This window comes from Molothrus ater, chromosome 1 (assembly GCF_012460135.2).
Source record: "Molothrus ater isolate BHLD 08-10-18 breed brown headed cowbird chromosome 1, BPBGC_Mater_1.1, whole genome shotgun sequence".
Lineage (NCBI taxonomy): Eukaryota > Metazoa > Chordata > Aves > Passeriformes > Icteridae > Molothrus > Molothrus ater.
Genome location: NC_050478.2, coordinates 153,345,359 through 153,365,431, shown reverse-complemented (window position 1 = coordinate 153,365,431; position 20,073 = coordinate 153,345,359). Strand labels below are relative to the sequence as shown.

At 53.1% G+C, this 20,073-nt stretch overlaps 4 protein-coding genes across 4 annotated transcripts; 3 read left to right on the top strand and 1 right to left on the bottom strand.

The window, feature by feature from the left end:
- Positions 1-2,078: 2,078 nt before the first annotated feature.
- LOC118700110 (NAD(P)(+)--arginine ADP-ribosyltransferase 2-like) lies at positions 2,079-2,828 on the bottom strand. Its single transcript, XM_036404449.1, has one exon. The coding sequence runs from the start codon at positions 2,826-2,828 to the stop codon at positions 2,079-2,081; it is 750 nt and encodes a 249-aa protein (XP_036260342.1).
- A 5,708-nt stretch (positions 2,829-8,536) lies between these two features.
- LOC118700085 (erythroblast NAD(P)(+)--arginine ADP-ribosyltransferase-like) lies at positions 8,537-9,286 on the top strand. Its single transcript, XM_036404414.1, has one exon. The coding sequence runs from the start codon at positions 8,537-8,539 to the stop codon at positions 9,284-9,286; it is 750 nt and encodes a 249-aa protein (XP_036260307.1).
- Positions 9,287-16,649: 7,363 nt separating this feature from the next.
- LOC129046792 (GPI-linked NAD(P)(+)--arginine ADP-ribosyltransferase 1-like) lies at positions 16,650-17,171 on the top strand. Its single transcript, XM_054516048.1, has one exon. It carries the CDS (start codon positions 16,650-16,652, stop codon positions 17,169-17,171), a length of 522 nt encoding a protein of 173 aa, XP_054372023.1.
- A 1,147-nt stretch (positions 17,172-18,318) lies between these two features.
- Positions 18,319-19,453, top strand: LOC118700084 (erythroblast NAD(P)(+)--arginine ADP-ribosyltransferase-like). The gene is made up of 2 exons (XM_054516019.1): positions 18,319-19,060; positions 19,371-19,453. The coding sequence occupies exons 1-2, from the start codon at positions 18,319-18,321 to the stop codon at positions 19,451-19,453; spliced, it is 825 nt and encodes a 274-aa protein (XP_054371994.1).
- The last annotated feature ends 620 nt before the right edge of the window (positions 19,454-20,073 follow it).

Sequence of the window (20,073 nt, the reverse complement as noted above, 5' to 3'; positions counted from 1 at the left end):
CATGGCAGGGCTGGCACCGGACGGGCTTTAAGGTCGCTCCATCCCAAACCATTGCAGAGCCCCAGGGGCCGGGATGGGGCGGGGCGGGCGCTCGGCAGCGCCAGCAGCTCGTGCTGCCGCCTGCTGTTGGCACCCGGAACTGCAGCTGGGGGCGGCGCATGCGCAGTGCTGCTGATTTCCTGCGCACGCTGCTGCCCTCCGGTGGACAATTCCCAAACTGCAACTGCCAGAATCCCCAAATCCCAGAATGGGTCAGGCTGGAAGGACCCAGAGTGGGCACCTGGCCCAACCTCCCAGCTCAGGCAGCATCATCCCTGAGACTAGGATTGGAAACCAGAGCAGCCCAGGACTGGACACTGCACTTGGCATAACTGGACATGGCATTCCTGATGTGCCTTCCTGGGAAGGACAGGGGCAGGAACACTCCCTGACCTTCTGGCCCTGCTCTTCCTGATGCCTCCTGGATCCCTCCTGGCCCCAGGCCACTGGTCACCCACCAGCACCCCCAGGTCCTTCTCCACAGCTGCTCCAGTAGGTCCCACCCAGCCTGGACTGGGGACTGGGGACTGTCCCTCCCCAGGGACAGGACCTGCCCTTGCCCTCTTGAACCTCCCAATCTCTGGCCTTTAAGGTTGCCTGAGCTGAGGATACGGCAGGATGCTTTGCCTGGAACGAGCCCAAGGGACAATGGCCCATTTGTGGCCATTGGGGGTGCATTGAGAGGGGTGATTTTGGTGCTGAATTGGGCTAAAACCAGCCCAAATCACCAACCCCGAACTGACAACTGAGAGTGCAGCACCAGAGATGGGCCTGGCCATCCATCATCTGACCCTGGGAATGTCCAGTCCCCTCTCAGACAGAGATTCCTCTCCCCTATTCCTGCTTGGAATAAAATGTGTGTGAGGTTCGTGCCCCTGGATGGGGATGCTCCCCAAGAGAGGAGGTTGAGCGAAAGAGACGTTCCCACGAGTGTAATTCTGGGGAGTGACCTTGAGCCCTGCTTCAGAATTGTGACATTTTGCTGGCTGTGACAGATTTATTTAATAGAATAGTTTTGATGGAATTATTTATTAAAATGGCTTTGCACAATGGCCTTGGCGGCCACACTGGTCCAGGTGGCTCTGTTAGACTAGTGGCTGAGGGAGTCTTGATGATCATGGTAGCCATGGTTGCCAAAGTGACCACAGTCACCTCAGTGACCTTGGTGACCTTGGTGGCCTCGTGGTTCAGAGGATCCTGGTGGCCACTGCCAGCACCATGGTGGCCTCGAGGCATCCTCTGAGGTGGAAAGGTTCCATGGGGATGCTCCCACCTGGGGGACAAAGACGGATGCCAGGGGCATCATGTGGGGAGTGAAGGGTGTGGGGACAGCCATAATGGGGAGTTAGGGGTGGCAGGCGATATGGGGCCGTGAGGTGACAGGTGACAGGATATCAAGGAGGTCATAGGGGTGTTAGGGGATAGGGATGTCCAGGGATCATGGTGGGCTTAGGGGTGACAGGGTTCAGGGCTTGCCGTTGGGTTGACAGGGGGTGACCGGGGTTCAGAGAGGGAGTACCAGGGAGGGTCCTGGCCCACCTGCATTCGGCACACAGGGCCTGTCCCAACAGCACTGCCTTTGGTGTGGAGGGACAGGATCATTACAGGGGGTTTCCTGTCTCTGTCCCTGTCCCTGTCTCTGCCCTGGCAGTGGTGTCCCTGTCCCCGTCTCCTCCCAGATGTGGGGATCTCCATCCCTGTGCCCTGTCATGGGCCCGCAATCAGAGTCACCAGATTTGGTGTCCCCAGCATGGGGTGTTCCTGTCCGCAAACTCTCAGTGAGTGTCCCCCCTCCCAGTGCCCTGGCATGGGTGTTCCCTGCCCACCGTTGGCATCCCCAGCACTGGGTGTCGCTGTCCCCACACCTACAGTGAGTGTCCAGAACACTGAGTATCCCTGTCCTTTTCCCCAGCTGGGGACATCCTTGTCCTCCCACTCAGAGTGAATGCCTCTGTCCCCCATCCCCAGTCAATGTCATTGTCCCCTGTGCCTTATTATGTGTGTGCCCATCACCCCAGGCTGTCCCCTGTGCCGTCACCTCACAGCCACGCGCAGTTGTGTTTGCTGTAGGTTCCGGTGGAGCGGAGAGTGATCCATGCTCTCTTCCCATTCTGGGTGACTTTGGTGACCTCAAAGGTTTCGTATGGCGGGATCAGCACCTCTCGGTTGCTCAGATAGAAGGAAAAAGCCTGGATGTCCACGCCGTGGCACGTCTGAACCTCAAATATGGTGTCTGTTCCGTACTTCTGGGCGACCTCTTTGCTCAGCGACGTTGATGTGAATTGGCCAAACCGGACCCTCTGGCCACGCCGTGCCTGGAACCGGACATCATGCACACCCCGGAACACGTGGTGACACTTTGCTTTCTGAGCATGCCTCAGTTTCACCAGGGCCTGGGTCAGCAGGAAATGCAGCGTTTTGAAGTGGAAATTGTTTCTGTATTCCTGGCGGGAGTGTCCAGATGAACGCACGGCTGCGTTGAAGTCCTTGTAAATGTCCTTTGTTGTGTAGGCCATGACAGCCACGGCCTGGGCTGGAGATGCCAGAGGGGACACATGGGAGCCCCGCTTGCGCCACTCAGCCTCGGCCTTCACCCAGGTCTTGGCAAAGAGAGGATTCTTCTGAAACTCAAATTTGTAGAGTGCTGGCAACGCCTTGGTCATGGCAGGGCCGCAGCCCCGGTACTGGTCATCGAAGGAGTCCTGGGCCATGTCCAGGGGCACCACCTTGATGGCCACCGTGGCCACGGTCACTGCCAGCAGTGCCAGGGTGCGAGCCAGAAGGGCCATGGCGGGGAGAGGCCACGAGGAGTTGGGTGAGACACTGGGGGACAAAGAGGGACACACTGAAGGGAAAATAAGAGTACATGGGGTTACATGGGAAGGGATCCTCTATGAGGGGCTGAAGGGGAAAACTGGGGTCAGCCTGGAGCAGGGCTAGAGGGGCAGCTCGGGCCAGAAGACCCGAGGACACATCCTGGAATGCTGATCCCAAATCCTGGTGTTATGCCTGGAATCCCCAGGGTCCCTCAGAACCCCAGGACAACAATCCCACTCCCATGGTCCCATGTCCCCTACCACTGGTTTCCCCCTAATGACCCCCAGGAACTTGATCCAAGTTCTCAGGTAACTCCCTGTCCCCCCAGGAGTGACCTCCTGAATCCCATTCCTGTGACCCCTACAGCGTTGTCCCTGTGCCCACTAGCCCCACAACCCCACTCCCAGTCCCGTGTCCCTTCCCCCCTAGTGTCACCCCAGACCCTCTGCAGTTCCCCGGCCCAAACCCTGGGAACAATCCCTGACATCCCCAGGGTCCCCTCAGTGCCCCACCACACCCCAGTCCCAATCCCAGTCCTGTGTTTACCCTTCTGATGTCCCCCCAATGCTCCCCAGGAACTCATTCCTGCTCCCACACCTCTTTAGACCACTTGTGACCCCAGGGCCCTCAGGAACCTCACCCAAATTCCCAAAGCCACTCCCTCACCCACCCCAGTGTGTCCCTCAATGCTCTCCCACACCCCAGTCAAGCTCCCAGCCCCATGATCCTTTTGGTGTCACCCCAGGACCCCAACCCAAATCTGGAGATCCATCCTTGTCTCCCGCTGGAGCCCCCCATGGCCCCACGCTGCAACCCCAGTCCCGTGTCCCTCCCTCAAGTGTCCCCAGTGTCCCCCAGCCCCTGATACCAAAATCAGCCGGAGTGAACTCCCTGATGGAACTGGAGGTATCAGAAAGATGGAATTCTTGATCAGCTTGGAATCACAGCAGATCTCTCCTGGTCCTGCAGCTCAGGGAGACTTTGCCATGGGGTATTTATCCACCACAATTATAAATATTCATTATAATCAGCTTCTTATCTCGTACAGAAACAGCACTTTCTCTAGAAATTATTTGCATGGCTCCACCTTTTTCTGGAAGTTCTATTATGGAACTGGAAGGTCATAAAAATGGGGTCTCTGAGGGCCATTTTCACTGACTGTCCCGATATGCCAGATGACCTTATCTGCAACATTTGCTTTTTGTAGGCGCTACTCCTCCTCCTCCTTTTTGTGTTGCCAAAAAACCCTCACTGGAGTTCCTTTACCTGTTTCCCCATGGGCTCCGTGTTCATCCTCAGTATCCACCCATTTTCATCCTGTTCATGCTTTTGTCAGTCCGTCTTTAAGCTCTGTCCGGTGCCTTCAGGGAAAATGAAACTTTCTGTTTTATTTCTATCAACTGAGACTTCAGGTGACCTGTGCGGGGCTTTTCCAAACAACTCAATCAGCCACGACTGGCCCAGGTCAATGTGGGCTGTGGCAGCAAATGCTCTCCTCATCCAAGAGGCCGGGAAATCCAATTTGGGACAAAAGTTTGTGGTATATACTCTGCTCACCGCAACTGCAAGAAGATGTGGAACAAGGGGCCGAGCTCGGTGTGTTACAAAGAGCTCTGGAATTGGCAGTGAGAGAAAGAGCAAACATTGGAACTCACTTGCCATCTGCTTTGAGCATTGCTCATGCCCATGGATGCACATGGGAAGAAAAAAGTCAAATACCAGCACAGGGATCTCCGATTAAATATGAACAAGAATTATTGTCCCTCCTTGATAACAGCAAGGTGCCCAAAGAAGTGGCCGTACTACAATCCAGGGCACACCAGCTTGCGGATTGAAAAATCATTGTGGGTTAATACACTTGCAATAAAGCTGCACGAGAGGTTCCGCAACAAAGCATCCTGGTGTTAATTCCTGAGAAAGGAATTTCACCCCCATAGTTGAGGCCTGGATAGAGTTGGGCAGATTGAAAATTGGCTTCTTATCTAAAACCCACAATAAATGGGTGGCTGCATGGGTGAGAGGTAACTCCCAATAACCAGGTCAGGCCCTCCCCAACTTTTGCTGCAATTTATAAAGGAGAAAAGCGCCACTGCTCTGGGGAATTCATGAGATCGGGACTGATCTGTGGCCTCACATCCTCAGTGTCCCATAGGACAAAACTGTCAGGTCTGTTACAGACCAATGCCCAATACATTTTCAAAAGAACCTTTTGCATTCAAAACCATCACCTCCAGGCATCACTGCAAGAGGAAACACTTCTAGGGTTTACTGGCCATGGGAAATGGAAATATGGAAACTTCCACGCATTCAGAAGGGTTTGATCTGCAACCTTGAAAGGAGCTTGAATTGGTGTAAGAATAAAGTACACAGACATTAAGTAGAAAAATCCTAAATTGATGTTTCTCAAGTTGTGAGTAAGAATATGCCTGAAGTAAGTAAGAAACTGTATTGGGCAAAGATGGTGAAGGGTCTATAGTACAGAAATGTGATTGCATAGAGTAAGTGAAGAGTTTAAGAGTTATAATAGAAGCAAAGGTGTGCACGTGAGTTAGAAGCCCATTGGGTAAAACCATCTGCAGTGCATTGGAAGTGAGTAAAGGCGGTAGGTTAGAAAAGCAAAATAACAGTCCATTGGATTAGATAGTTAAATAGTGTCTTGCAACAAAGAACTTGTGACTACTTTGTGCTATTGCTGACTGCTTGCTCCTCTAAATTCCCATGGCCTCTATGACTGATGTTTATCTGAGCAATAAATGCTTATTAGCCCACTGGCAGTCGCATCTCTTCATTAAAAGTGGTGGCAATGATAACTGGCAAATGGAACTTCTGAGCTACCACACAAACATGGGCTCAGGTATCTCCTGTTGTTGGGGGATCCCTTCTTGGGGGGTCCAGAAGTTCTCCTGTCACACCAACAAGGCCGGGGAAGTCACCCAGGTGACTTCCCAACCACTCCTCCAAGAGATCATCTACAGGCTCAAGGTGCCGAGAGGGATGATAGGGGACACCAGTTGGTATCTGAAGTGTGACAGCAAGGCAGTGAGCAGCTGGGAGAGGGGCTGGGGGGAACTCTGGGCATGTGGGACAGTGGGAGAGTGGGAGCAGGACTGGGGTGTTGAGGGGGGGCTGTAGCCATGATGTTTTCTGAAAAATCCTTACCTTAGGATTTTTTCTCCTGAGAAGCTGAGAGGCCTCAGGAACAAAATGTAAACAATAATTATCTGCTGCTGTGGAATGCAACAGGTGCATCTGTGATTGGCCCATGTTGGTTGTTTCTAATTAATGGCCAATCACAGTCAGCTGGCTTGAACTCTCTGTCCGTGACGCAAGCCTTTGTTATGATTCCTGCTTTTTCTACTCTCAGCTAGCCTTCTGGTGAAATCCTTTCTTCTATTCTTTTAGTATAGTTTTAATATAATATATTTCATAAAATACTAAATCAAGCCTTCCGAAACTTGGAGTCAGATCCTCGTCTCTTCCCTCATCCTGGGACCCCTGCAATCACCGTCACAGGGGGCGAAAGAGAAGAAAGAAAAGGAAGTTTCAGTTCCCCTGAAGGCTCTGGGTAGAGTTTAAAGACTGACTGCCTAAAGCAAGAAACGGATGTAAAAGTGTGGATATGCAGGATAAAAGTGGAGGCGACTGAGAGCAACCACCCTCTTTATTGTGGGTTTTAGATAAGAAGACAATTTTCAATCTGCCCAACTCTATCCAGGCCTCAACTATGGGGGTGAAATTCCTTTCTCAGGAATTAACACCAGGATGCTTTGTTGCGGAACCTCTCGTGCAGCTTTATTGCAAATCTACTTACCCACAATGATTTGCCAATCCACAAGCTGGTGTGCCCTGGATTGTAGTACGGCCACTTCTCCGCACAGCTTGGTGTTATCAAGGAGGGACTATATTTGTTCTTTATACTTAATTTGAGGTCCCTGTGCTGGTATTTGACTTTTTTCTTTCCTAATGGCTCCGTTGGCATGAGCAATGCTCAAAGCAGATGGCAAGTGAGTTCCAATGTTTGCTCTTTCTCTCACTGCCAATTCCAGAGCTCTTTGTAACACACCGAGCTCTGCCCCTTGTTCCACATCTTCTTGCAGTTGCGGTGAGCAGAGTATATACCACAAACTTTTGTCCCAAATTGGATTTCCCGGCCTCTTGGATGAGGGGAGCAGTTGCTGCCACAGCCCACATTGACCTGGGCCAGTCGTGGCTGATTGAGTTGTTTGGAAAAGCACCGCACAGGTCACCTGAAGTCTCAGTTGATAGAAATAAAATAGAAAGTTTCATTTTCCATGAAGGCACTGGATAGAGCTTAAAGATGGACTGACAAAAGCATGAACAGGATGAAAATGGGTGGATACTCAGGATGAACATGGCTGGAGCCCATGGGGAAACAGGTAAAGGAACTCCAGTGAGGGGTTTTTGGCAACACAGGAGGAGCAGCACCTGCAAAAAGCAAATGTTCCAGGTGAGGTCATCTGGGATATTGGGACAGTCAGTGAAAATGGCCCTCAGAGACCCCATTTTTATGACCTTCCAGTTCCATAATAGAACTTCCAGAGAAAGGTGGAGCCATGCAAATAATTTCTTGAGAAAGTGCAGTTTCTGTACGAGATAAGAAGCTGATTATAATGAATATTTATAATTGTGGTGGATAAATACCCCATGGCAAAGTCTCCCCTGAGCTGCAGGACCAGGAGACATCTGCTGTGGTTCCAAGCTGATCAAGAATTCTGTCTTTCTGATACCTCCAGTTCCATCAGGGAGTTCACTCCGGCTGATTTTGGTATCAGGGGCTGGGGGACACTGGGGACACTTGAGGGAGGACACGGGACTGGGGTTGCAGAGTGGGGCCATGGGGGGCTCCAGCGGGAGACAAGGGTGGATCCCCAGATTTGGGTTGGGGTCCGGGGGTGACACCAAAAGGATCATGGGGCTGGGAGCTTGACTGGGGTGTGGGAGAGCATTGAGGGACACACTGGGGTGGGTGAGGGAGTGGCTTTGGGAATTTGGGTGAGGTTCCTGAGGGCCCTGGGGTCACAAGTGGTCTAAAGAGGTGTGGGAGCAGGAATGAGTTCCTGGGGAGCATTGGGGGGACATCAGAAGGGTAAACACAGGACTGGGATTTGCACTGGGGTGTGGTGGGGCACTGAGGGGACCCTGGGGATGTCAGGGATTGTTCCCAGGGTTTGGGCCGGGGAACTGCAGAGGGTCTGGGGTGACACTAGGGGGGAAGGGACATGGGACTGGGAGTGGGGTTGTGGGGCTAGTGGGCACAGGGACAACGCTGCAGGGGTCACAGGAATGGGATTCAGGAGGTCACTCCTGGGGGGACAGGGAGTTACCTCAGAATTTGGATCAAGTTCCTGGGGGTCATTATGGGGAAACCAGTGGTAGGGGACATGGGACCATGGGAGTGGGATTGTTGTCCTGGGGTTCTGAGGGACCCTGGGGATTCCAGGCATAACGCCAGGATTTGGGATCAGCATTCCAGGATGTGTCCTCGGGTCTTCTGGCCCGAGCTGCCCCTCAGCCCTGCTCCAGGCTGACCCCAGTTTTCCCCCTCAGCCCCTCATAGGGGAACCCTTCCCATGTATCCCGGTGCCACCTCACTGTCCCCTCAGTGTGTCCCTCTTTCTTCCCCAGTGCCCCACACTGCTCTCAGTGGCCATTTGCTGCAATGGCTCTCCTGGCTCACACCCTGGCACTGCTGGCAATGACCGTGGCCACGGTGGCCATCAAGGTGGTGCCCCTGGACATGGCCCAGGACTCCTTCGATGACCAGTACCGGGGCTGCGGCCCTGCCATGACCAAGGCGTTGCCAGCACTCTACAAATTTGAGTTTCAGAAGAATCCTCTCTTTGCCAAGACCTGGGTGAAGGCTGAGGCCGAGTGGCGCAAGCGGGGCTCCCATGTGTCCCCTCTGGCGTCCCAGTGGCAGGCCATTGCTCTCATGGCCTACTCAATGAAGGACATTTACAAGGACTTCAACGCAGCCGTGCGTACAGCCGGGCGCTCGCGCCAGGAATACAGAAACAACTTCCACTTCAAAACGCTGCATTTCCTGCTGACCCAGGCCCTGGTGACACTGAGGCAGGCTCAGAACAGGCAGTGTCACCAGGTGTTCCGGGGTGTGCGTGACGTTCATTTCAAGGCACAGCAAGGCCAGTGGGTCCGGTTTGGCCAATTCACATCGACGTCGCTGCGTAAAGAAATTGCTCTGCGATTTGGGTCAGACACGATATTCCTAGTGCTGACATGCCATGGTGTGGACGTCCGTCAGTTCTCCAAGTATCCAACAGAGGAAGAGGTGCTGATCCCGCCATTCGAGACCTTTCAGGTCACCCAAGTCACCTGGGATGGGAAGAGGACATGGATCTGGCTCCGCTCTGCTGGGACCTTCAGCAAATACAACTGCGAGTGGCACTGAGGTGACCACAGGGGACACCCTGGGAGGATGCGGACTCCTACTGTGGGCATGGGGACTCCCATGATAAGGCTCAGAGGACAATGACACTCACGGGGGATGGGAGACAGGCGGATAGGGACACCCACAGTGTGTGGGTGGACAATGACACCCACAGCTGGAGAGAAACACAGGGATACCCAATGCTGGGGACACCCAGTGACAGTGTGGGGACAGGGACACCCAGCCCTGGGGAGAGCCACTCTTGGCTGGGGACACTCATGACACGACACAGGGGGTTTGGGGACACTCCCTGCAACCTGTGGGGACACACACTGAGAATTTGGGGACAGGGACATGCTGTGCCTGGGATACCAAGTCTGGAGACACCCATTGTGGGCATGGGGAAAGGAACACCCGTGACAGGGCACTGGGATGGGGACCCCTTCAGCTAGGAGGGGACCGGGGAACAGGGACCGGGACACCACTGCCAGGAGAGGCCAAGGACACAGACAGAGACAGGGATGTCCCCGTACCAACCCTGTCCCTCCCCACCAAAGGCAGTGCTGTGGGGACGGGCCCTGTGTGCTGTGCGTGGGTGGGCCGGATCCCCATAGCATTCCCTGAACCCCTGTCACCCCCTGCCAGCCCCATGGCATTCCCTGACTCCCCCTAACCCCTGTCACTGCTAAGCCCACCATGACACCTCTTACACCCCTGGCCCCCATACCCCGCTCCCCTGGCACACCTTGTCACCTGTCACCTCATGGGCCCCATCTATCTTGTCATCCCTAACACACCATTACAACTGTCCCTGACTTCCTTACTCCTTCCATGGTCCCCCTGACCCTCCTCTTTCTTCCCCAGGAGCATCCCCAGGAGCATCCCCACGGCCCCCTTCCACCTCAGAGAACTCCTGCTCGCCCCACATCCCTGGAAGTTATCACCAGGATCCTCTGAGCCACAAGGCCACGAAGGCCACAGGCTCACTGTGGTGACTGTGGCAACCACGGCCACCATGGACGCCAAGGTCACTGTCATTGCTGTGGCCGCCACGCCACACTCAGCAAGACCACCAAGAGCCCCATGGAAATAAGACCCCCTAAGCTGCCAAGGCCACCACAGCCACTCTGGCCACCATGCTCACTGTGACCACCAAGGCCACCATGACCACCAGGATCACCAAGACTCCCTGAGCCACAAGGCTACCACTGGCACTGTGACCACTGTGGCCCCCAAGACCATTGTGCAAAGCAATTCTATTAAATAATTCTATCATAAAGATGCCGTTAAATAAATCTGTCACAGCCAGCCAAAAGTGATTATTCTTAAGCAGGGTTTGATGTCATTCCCCACACGAACACGCATGAGAATATCTCTTTCTCTCAACTTAGAGGAGGATCCTTTGGGAGCATCCCCTTCCCAAAAGAGGAACCTCAACGACATTTCATTTCTAGCAGAAATAGGGGAGAGGAATCTCTATCTGAGAGGGGACTGGACATGGCCAGAATCAGATGACGGATGGCCAGGCCCAGTTCTGGTGCTTCACACTCAGTTGTCGATTTGAGGTTGGTGATTTGGGCTGGTTTTCACCAATTCAGCACCAAAATCAGCACCAGACCTCTCCCAATGCAGCCCTGATGGCTGCAAATGGGGCATTTTCCCTTGGCCGCATTCCAGGCAGAGCATCCTGACACATCCCGCAGTTCAGGGGACATTAAAGCCTGGAAATATGGAGGTTCAAGAGTGCAAGGGCAGGTCCTGTCCCTGGGGAGGGACAGTCACCAGTGCCATCCCTGACTGGTGGGACCTGCTGGAGCAGTTCTGGAGAAGAACTTGGGGTTGCTGGTGGGTGACCCGTGAAGCTGGCCATGTGGCCTGGGGCCAGGAGGGATCCAGGGGGTATCAGGAGGGGTGGGGTCAGGAAGTCAGGGAGTGACCATGGCCCTCTGTCCTTCCCAGGGAGGCACACCCAGAGTGTTGTGTCCAGCTCTGTCCAGTGCAGTGTCCAGTTCTGGGTTGCTCTGGACCCAATCCTGGTCTCAGGGATGATTCTGCCTGAGCTGGGAGGTTGGGCCAGGTGCCCACTCTGGGTCCTTCCAGCCTGACCCATGCTGGGATTTGGGGATTCTGGCAGTTGCAGTTCAGGAATTGTCCACCGGAGGGCAGCAGCGAGCACGGGAAATCAGCGGCACTGCGCATGCGCCGCCCCCAGCTGCAGTTCCGGGTGCCAACAGCAGGCGGCAGCACGAGCTGTTGGCGCTGCCCAGCGCCCGCCCCACCCTGCCCCATCCCGGCCCCGGGGGCTCTGCAATGGTTTGGGATGGAGTGACCTTAAAGCCCGTCCGGTGCCAGCCCTGCCATGGGCAGGGACATCTTCCCCTGGGCCAGGCTGCTCCAGGCCCTGCACAACCTGGCCTTGAACTCTTCCAGGCATGGGGCAGCCACAACTTTGCTGTAGATGGGTAACATGATGATTTGCTCTCATAATTAATGGATGAATACTTTGTGTATGTTAAGAGAAATTTTGTTGATGCATGGTATTGTTGTTTGTTGTTTGGGCGCTCTCTGCTCTCCCCATAATCTCCTTCCCATCTCTCATATTGTTGCCACCAGATGGCCCTGGTTGTCATCGTGCCAGGGACATGTGGAGGGAGGGCACGTGCCTGTGCCCCTTGCATGGGACGGTTGGGAAATGGGAATGCCTGTTTCTGGGGAGGCATGGCATAACAACACCTCACCTCCAATCACACAGCAGGAAGGTCTCCACCAATGGACAGCAAGGAAGAGTCAACTGGCAGACTTTGGGAGGAGCAAGGGACTTATAAGGAAAATGTTTGAATATGTATGATTCCTTAGGAATATGTATTTGGTTGATGCAACACCAGGGGTATAAAAGGCAGAGCTGCCATTTTGTGGCAGTTGGCCACACTCCCAGAACTGTCCCTTTTTCCTTATTCAGTCCCTTTGTTATGTTGTTGCGGTTTAATAAACCTTTAAAAATTTAAAGTGAACGGTCGTTTCTCACAGTCACTGTGGTTTCCATTACCACCAAGGCCACCATGACCCCAAGAAAAGAGAGGTCACCAAGGTGCCACCCCTGACATTATCCCTGGAGGAAAAGAGAAAAACGGGAAAAGAGAATGGAAGACAAATCAAATCTCTTGGCTTTTTGCAAATATTAAGATGAATGCTACATGTATATGCCCAAATATCTTTGCTTTTATTTCTGCTTTTAACAAAAGGTTGGACATAGTAATAGTGGTAGCTGATATTGTCACCAGTGAACTGTCTGTTTGGTTGAGATAACACCCAGTGGACATGTCATGAGGACCCCGCTGTTGAAATGCCAACTTTCAGCATCTGCTGTCTGAAGAAAGTATGGACCAAGGCCCAGACTGGAAGTGATAAAGAGAAGGAGTCAAAACTGCAGCCAAGAAGCAGGCATGCTCTAAAAAAGGCTGACCCAAGGAAGGGCCATGTTAAATAGTTCCTGGAATATGGAAACTAGTCTATGGAAATATATGGATATGTGTAACGGTCTAGGAATATGCAATCCCAGTCCCATGTCTCTCCACAAGTGTCCCCTGGAGTCCCCCCAGCCACCAATATAGAAATTGGCCAGAGAAAACTAACTCATGGAACTGGAGGTAGCAGAAAGCCAGAATTCTTGATCAGCTCGGACTCGGAGCAGATGTCTCCTGGTCCTGCACATCAGGGGGGACTTTGCAGACAGAATCTATCTGACCTCATTATACATATTTATCAAAATGGGCTTCTTAGCTAATACAAAACCAGCACATTTCCCATAAATAATCTGCAGGGCTCTGCCTCTTTTAAGAAATAATTTTTATTGTCCTGGAGGGTCATAAAACTGGGGTGTCAGGTTGTGGGTTTCACTAGGTGCCCTAATATTCCAGATGACCTTGCCTCAAACTTTCACTTTTGCAGGCATTGCACCTGCTGTGTTACAGATCTTGCCAAAAACACCTCACTGCAGCTCCCTTTATCTCTTTCTCCACAGGTTCCAGTAACCTTTGCTCTTCCGTGCCCTCACTTTTACATTCTTTTATTATTTTTTGCTAGTTCTTCTTAAAGCCTTATCCATCATCTTCAGGGGATCTGAAACTTTCTATTCCCTCTCTTATTGCTCAGCCCCAACAACGCCAATCCGACCATCCCTTGTCCGCAGAGTTTCCCCCAGTCCCACTCCCCACTGCTCGCTGAGTTGCTGTCACACCTCAGATACCACTTGGGGTCCCCTATCAGATGCCATCCCCGTAGGCACCTTGAGCCTGGGGATGATCTCTTGGGGGAGTACCTGGGTGACTTCCCTGGCCTTGTTGGTTTGGCAGGAGAAGTTCTGGACCCCCAAGAAGGGATCCACCAAAACCAGGAGATACCTGAGCCCATGTACGTGTAGTAGTCCAGAAAATTTGCCAGTAATCCCCGGGAGTGTTTCCTCTTCCAGTGATGCCTGGAGGTGATGGTTTTCAATTGAAAGGGTTCTTTTGAAAAGGTCCCAGGCATTGCTCTGTAACACACCTGACAGTTTTCTTTACAGTAAGCAGAGTATATACCATAAACCTTTGTCCCAGATTGGATTTCTTGGCCACGTGGATGAGGAAAACAGTCACTGCTGTGCCCCACATTCATCTGTGCCAATCATGGCTGATGTTGAGTTGTTTTGAAGAGCACCCCATAGATCTTGTGAAATCTCCCCCACAAAGCAGGCACCGGACTGACCTTTGATTTGGACTCCTAAGGAAGGACACACATTCTGTAACTCAAAGATGGCCCTGAGGTCCACATTTCCCATGGGATTTCCTCTCCTTGGAGATTTTTGTGTAACAACAAAAGCAGCAGGCCCTGGGTGTGCTGGCAACCACCCAGCTGCCCAAAAAATGGCCGTACTACAATCCAGGGCCCACCAGCTTGGGGATTGACAAATCCCTGTGGGAAATAGACTTGCACTAAAGCTGCACAAGAGGTTCCACAACCAAGCATGCTGGTGTTAATTCCTGAGAAAGGAATTTCAGCCCCAGAGGTGAGGCCTGGAGAGAGTTGGGCAGATTGAAAATTGGCTGCTTATCTAAAAGCCCACAATAAAGAGGGTGGCTGGATGGGTGGGTGAGAGGTAACTCCCAATAACCAGGTCAGGCCCACCCCAGCGGATGCTGCAATTTGTAAAGGAGAAAAGCACCAGCAAAGCTCTGGGGAATCGATGAGATGGGGACCGGTCTGTGGCCTCAGTGTTCATAGGACAAAACTGTCAGGTCTGTTACAGAGCAATCGCTAATATCTTTTGAAAAGAACCCTTTGCATTCAAAACCATCACCTCCAGGCATCACTGGAAGAGGAAACACTCCTGGGGATTACTGGCAAATGGATTTTCTGAGCTACCACGCCAACATAGGCTCAGGTATCTCCTGGTGTTAGTGGATCCCTTCTTGACGGGTCCAGAACTTGTCCTGCCACACCAGCAAGGCCAGGGAAATCACCCAGGTACTCCCCCAAGAGATCATCCCCAGGCTCAAGGTGCCTGCAGGGATGGCATCTGATAGGGGACCCCAACTGGTATCTGAGGTGTGGCAGCAATTCAAAACAACTCAACATCAGCAGTGGGGAGTGGGACTGGGTGGCATTGCAGGGACATGGGACTGTGGGATTGGGGTCATTGGGGCTGAGCAATAAGAGAGAGAATAGAAAGTTGGAATTCTCCTGAAGGTGCTGCATAAGGCTTTAAGAAGAATGAGCGAAAAACAGTAAAAGGATGTAAAAATGTGCACACAGAAGAGCAAAGGTTACTGGAACCTGTGGAGAAAGAGATAAAGAGCACTCCAGTGAGGGGTTTTTGGCAAGATCTGTAACACAGAAGGAGCAGTGCCTGCAAAAATGAAAGTTTGAGGCAAGGTCATCTGAGATATTGGGGCACTTTGTGAAACCCTAACATCTGAACTGACCAATTTTATGACCCTCCAGGACAATAAAATTATTTCTCAAAAGAGGCAGAGCCCTGCAGATTATTTATGGGAAATGTGCTGGTTTTGTATTAGCTAAGAAGTACATTTTGATTAACAAATACAATTAGGATGGATAGATTGTGTTGACAAGGTCCCCCCGATGTGCAGGACCAGGAGAGATCTGCTGTGAGTCCAAGCTGATCAAGAATTCCGGCTTTCTGCTACCTCCAGTTCCATCAGGGAGTTCACTCTGGCCGATTTCGATAGGGGACACTTGTGGAGGGACATGGGACTGGGGTTGTAGAGTGGGGGCATGGAAGGCTCCAGGCCAATATTACAGGGTCACGGGTTGGTCCCTAAATTTGGGCTGGGGTCCTGGGGTGATGTGAAATGGGTAACAGGACTGGGACCGGGACTGGGGTCTGGGAGAGGGCCAAGGCAGAGCGGGGGCAGGGGGGGTTACAGAGTGGCTTAAGGAATTTGGGTGAGTTTCCTGAGCAGCCTGGGGTCACAAGAGGGCTACAAAGGTCTGGGAGCAGAAATGAGATCCTGGGGAGCACCAGGGGGACATTGGGAGTGTAAACACAGGATTGGGATTGGGACTGGACGGCTGGTGCGCGGGGATTGAGAGACACAGACTCTGAAATGCCATCAAAGCAAAGCCATTTATTGGACCAGTTTACCAGGATTTATAGCTCACTATGTTTGTACAAAATATTCTACTTGGACCCCTTTGCCCCAGTCCCCTTAGAAATACAATATTCTCCATTATCCTTCTTACACTGGTAATGTCCTTGTTATCTCTTTCACCAGTAACATCCCTGTCATCTCTTCTCTGGTCAGAGCAGTCATCGTGATGGATAGAAGTGTCCAGACATGATGGTCAGAGTGATCAGACATGACGTCATCACTTCTGTTCTTGCCTTGAGTTTTTCTCTCCCACAGTCTTCATTCTACCAGGGCCACAAGGTCTGCCATGCTCCCCAGCTGAGCTTCTGTAGCGGTCTGGTCTTCCACATCTTCCCCTTCTCGGTTCTTTATGCAAAGAGTTCCTGTACCTTGATGTTTTAGCAGTTCCCACCCATAAGCCTATTATCTTATCAATACTATTACTGGTTATCTGCTAAATACAGGATAAAATATATGGAGCACAGATCACAATCAAGAAAAACTTACCAGATACAACCTTGACTCTGATAAAGAGACTCACTGCATAGGAGAACAAAAGGATAATATCCAAGGCCTCCTAGGAAATGAGGATAAATGGCCACTGTTCTAAAGTTCATCTGGTTGGAGCTCAGGGGCCATGCTGACCCCCTCATAGAGGACCCCTTCCCATGTACCCCCATGTGTCCTCAGTGTCCCCTCAGTGTGTCCCACTTTGTCCCCCACTGTCCCACACTACTCCCAGTAACCTCCCTGCCATGGCCCTCCTGGCTCACACCCTGGCACTGCTGGCAATGGCTGTGACCACTGCAGCCATCAAGGTGGTGCCCCTGGACGTGGCCCAGGACTCCTTTCATGACCAGTGCCGGGGCTGCAGCCCTGCCGTGACTGTGGCATTGCCGGCCCTCAGCCACTTTGAGTTCCAGGTGAATCCTCTCTCCACCCAGACCTGGGTGAAGGCCGAGGCTGAGTGGCACAAGCGGGGCTCTCCTGTGTCCCCTCTGGCATCCCCAGCCCAGGCCGTGGCTGTCATGGCCTACACAACAAAGGACATTTACAAGGACTTCAACGCAGCCGTGCGTGTGGCCGGGCGCTCCCGCCATGAATACCGGAACAAGTTCCACTTCAAAACGCTGCATTTCCTGCGGACCCAGGCCCTGGTGACACTGAGGCATGCTCAGAATGGGCAGTGTCACCACGTGTTCCGGGGTGTGCATGATGTCCGGTTCCAGGCACGGCGTGGCCAGAGGGTCTGGTTTGGTCAATTCACATACTATTAAATTATTCTGTCAAATCAAATCTATTTAATGATTCTATCAAAACAGCTCCATTAAATAATTCTACCAAAACAATTCCATGAAGTAATTCTGACAGAGCCAGTCAAAAGTGACAATTCCCAAACAGGGCTCAATGTCACTCTCCATGCCAACACTTGTGGGAACGTCTCTTTCTCTCAACTTTCAGGAGGATGCTTGGGGACCATCCACTTCTTGTGGGAGGAACCTCACACACATTTCATCCCAAGTATGAATAGAGGAGAGGAATTTCTGTCTGAGCGGGGACTGGGCATTGCCAGGGTCAGCTGATGGATGGCCAGGCCCAGCTCTGGTACTTTACGAGCATTTGTCCGTTCAGGGTTGGTGATTTTGGCTGGTTTTAGCCCAATTTAGCCCCAGTGCCCTGCCTGTCTGAGCTGATAAGCAATTCCAGCTTTCTGCTATCTCCAGATCCATCAGGGAGTTCACTCCGGTTGATTTTGGTATCGGGACTGGGGGGACTCCAGGGGGACTCTTTGGGGGGACACGGGATTGAGGGAATGGGATTGCAGACATGGGGGTATACTGAGGGAGTCACAGGTCTGGGATTGGGGTCATGGGGGGTTCTGGGGGAAAATGAGGGGGACACGGGATGGTGAGAGTGGGATTGGGGTGATGGGGGGCTGGGAGACACTGTGGGGGCAGAGGGTGATGCCTGGATTTGAGTTGATGTCCTGGGGTGATACAAAAGGAACTGGGAATGGGAGTGGGAGTGGGGTCTGGGGACCAAACGAGAGGGACACTGAGGGGCTCAGGGAGTGACACCAGGATTTGGGTCGGGATTCTGCCGGGTCTGAGGGGACCTGTAGTCATGGGAGTAGGATTGGGCTTCTGGGGTTGATGGTGCTGTGGACTGGGGTCCCTGGGGCTGGGGGATGTTCGGGAGGCATAAGTAATCCCAGAATTTGGGGTCAGGGAGCCCAGACATGTGCAGGGGATGGCTGGGCAGGAGTGCCTCCCTTCCTCCTAACACCACTCCCCTGCTGACCCCACTCCCCTGCTGACCTCACTCCCCTCCACAGTCCCTCACTGATGAACCCTCCCCGTGTCTCCCCCATGTCCCCTCTGTGTCCTCCAGAGTCCACACTGGTCCCTGTGGCCTCTCCCTGCCATGGCCCCCCTGGCTCAGGCCCTGGCACTGCTGGCAATGGCCGTGGCCACCACGGCTGTCAATGTGATCCCCCTGGACATGGCCCAGGACTCCTTTGATGACCAGTACCGGGGCTGCGGCCCTGCCATGAAGGCAGCATTGCCGGCCCTCAACAGCTCCGAGTTTGAGCAGAACAAGGAGTTTGCTGAGGTTTGGGTAAAGGCTGCAGCTGAGTGGCAGAGTCGGGGCCCCCCTGAGTCCCCTCTGTCCCCAGACCAGGCCACCGCCTTCATTGCCTTCACAATGACTGAAGCCAGAAAATTCAATGATGCCGTGCGTGTGGCCGGACGCTCCCGCCAGGAATACCGAGACAACTTCCACTTCAAAACGCTGCATTTCCTGCTGACCGATGCCCTGGCCACGCTGAGGGACGCTCAGAATGGGCAGTGTCGGGACGCGTTCCTGAAAGTGTGTGGCACCCGGTTTGAGGCACAGCATGGCGACACCGTCCGGTTCGGTCATTTCATGCCAATGTTCCTGAGCAATCAAATTGGCGAGTGCTCCAATGCCACAATACTCGAGGTGCACACGTGCCATGCTGTGGATGTCACGCTTTTTAGCGATCATCCGGAACCTAAAATTGTGCTGATCCCACCCTTTGAGACCTTCAATGTCACCCAATACGCCCAGGAAGGGGACAAGACACAGATCCAGCTCCAGTCCACCGGGACCTACAGCAAATACAACTGCGAGTGGCTGCGAGGTAGCAACACAGGGGACAGCCAGGGGGGATGGCGACAGCCATGATAAGGCACAGGGGACAATGACACTCACTGGGGATGGGGGACAGGGACACTCACAGTGTGTGGGGGGACAGGGATACCCTGGGCTGGGGGCACCTATTCTGGGGACACCCATTGTGGGCACAGGGACAGGAACACACATGACAGGGAAGAGGGATGGGGACCCCCACTTCTGGGAGGGAACAGGGACAGGAACACCTGTGCCAGGGGACAAGGGACAGGGACAGGGACAGGGACCTCCACAGTGTACCCGCCCTGTCCCTTTCTGATAAAGGCAGTGCTCTGGGGATGGGCCCTGTGTACAGAACATGGGTGGACCATGGCACTCCCTGAAACCCTGTAACCCCCTGTAACCCCCCATGGCCCTCTAAGCCCACCATGATTTCCCTGACCTCCCTGGCCCCTGTACCCCCCTGTGCCCCTCCCGAAACCCTGTCACCTGTCACACTCATGCCCCCAGCTCTCCTGTCACCCTTAATCCCCAATTATGGCTATCCCTGAGACCCTTACTACCCTCATGGCCCCACTGATTCTCCTCTTTTTCCCCCAGGTTAGAGTGTCCCCAGGACTCCTTTCCACCTCAGAGGACTCCTCCTGGCCACCACAGCCTAGGCAGTGGCCACCGGGATCCTCTGAGCAATGAGGCCATCAAGGTCACCAAGGTCACTGTGGTCACTGTGGCAGCTGTGGCCACCATGATTACCAAGACTCCGTCAGCCCCAAGGCTACCACAGCCACCCTGGACAGTGTGGCCACCAAGGCCATTGTGCAAAGCAATTCTAATAAAAAATCTATCAAAAAAACTCCATTAAATAATTCTGACAAAGCCAGCAAAGAGAGAAAATTGCTAAACAGGGGTCGATGTCACTCCCCAAGACAGCAATCTTGGGAAGGTCTCTTTCTCTCAGCCTCAAGGAGTATCCTTGGGGAGCATCCCCTTCCCAAGGGAATATCCTCAGACACATTTCATTCC

Excerpts from the sequence above, each read along its gene's own strand:
- LOC118700110 (XM_036404449.1), bottom strand. The coding sequence starts at position 2,828 with ATGGCCCTTCTGGCTCGCACCCTGGCACTGCTGGCAGTGACCGTGGCC.
- LOC118700085 (XM_036404414.1), top strand. The coding sequence starts at position 8,537 with ATGGCTCTCCTGGCTCACACCCTGGCACTGCTGGCAATGACCGTGGCC.
- LOC129046792 (XM_054516048.1), top strand. The coding sequence starts at position 16,650 with ATGGCCCTCCTGGCTCACACCCTGGCACTGCTGGCAATGGCTGTGACC.
- LOC118700084 (XM_054516019.1), top strand. The coding sequence starts at position 18,319 with ATGGCCCCCCTGGCTCAGGCCCTGGCACTGCTGGCAATGGCCGTGGCC. Across the intron at positions 19,061-19,370 it reads CAACTGCGAGTGGCTGCGAG|AAAGGCAGTGCTCTGGGGAT; the intron begins GTAGCAACACAG and ends TCCCTTTCTGAT.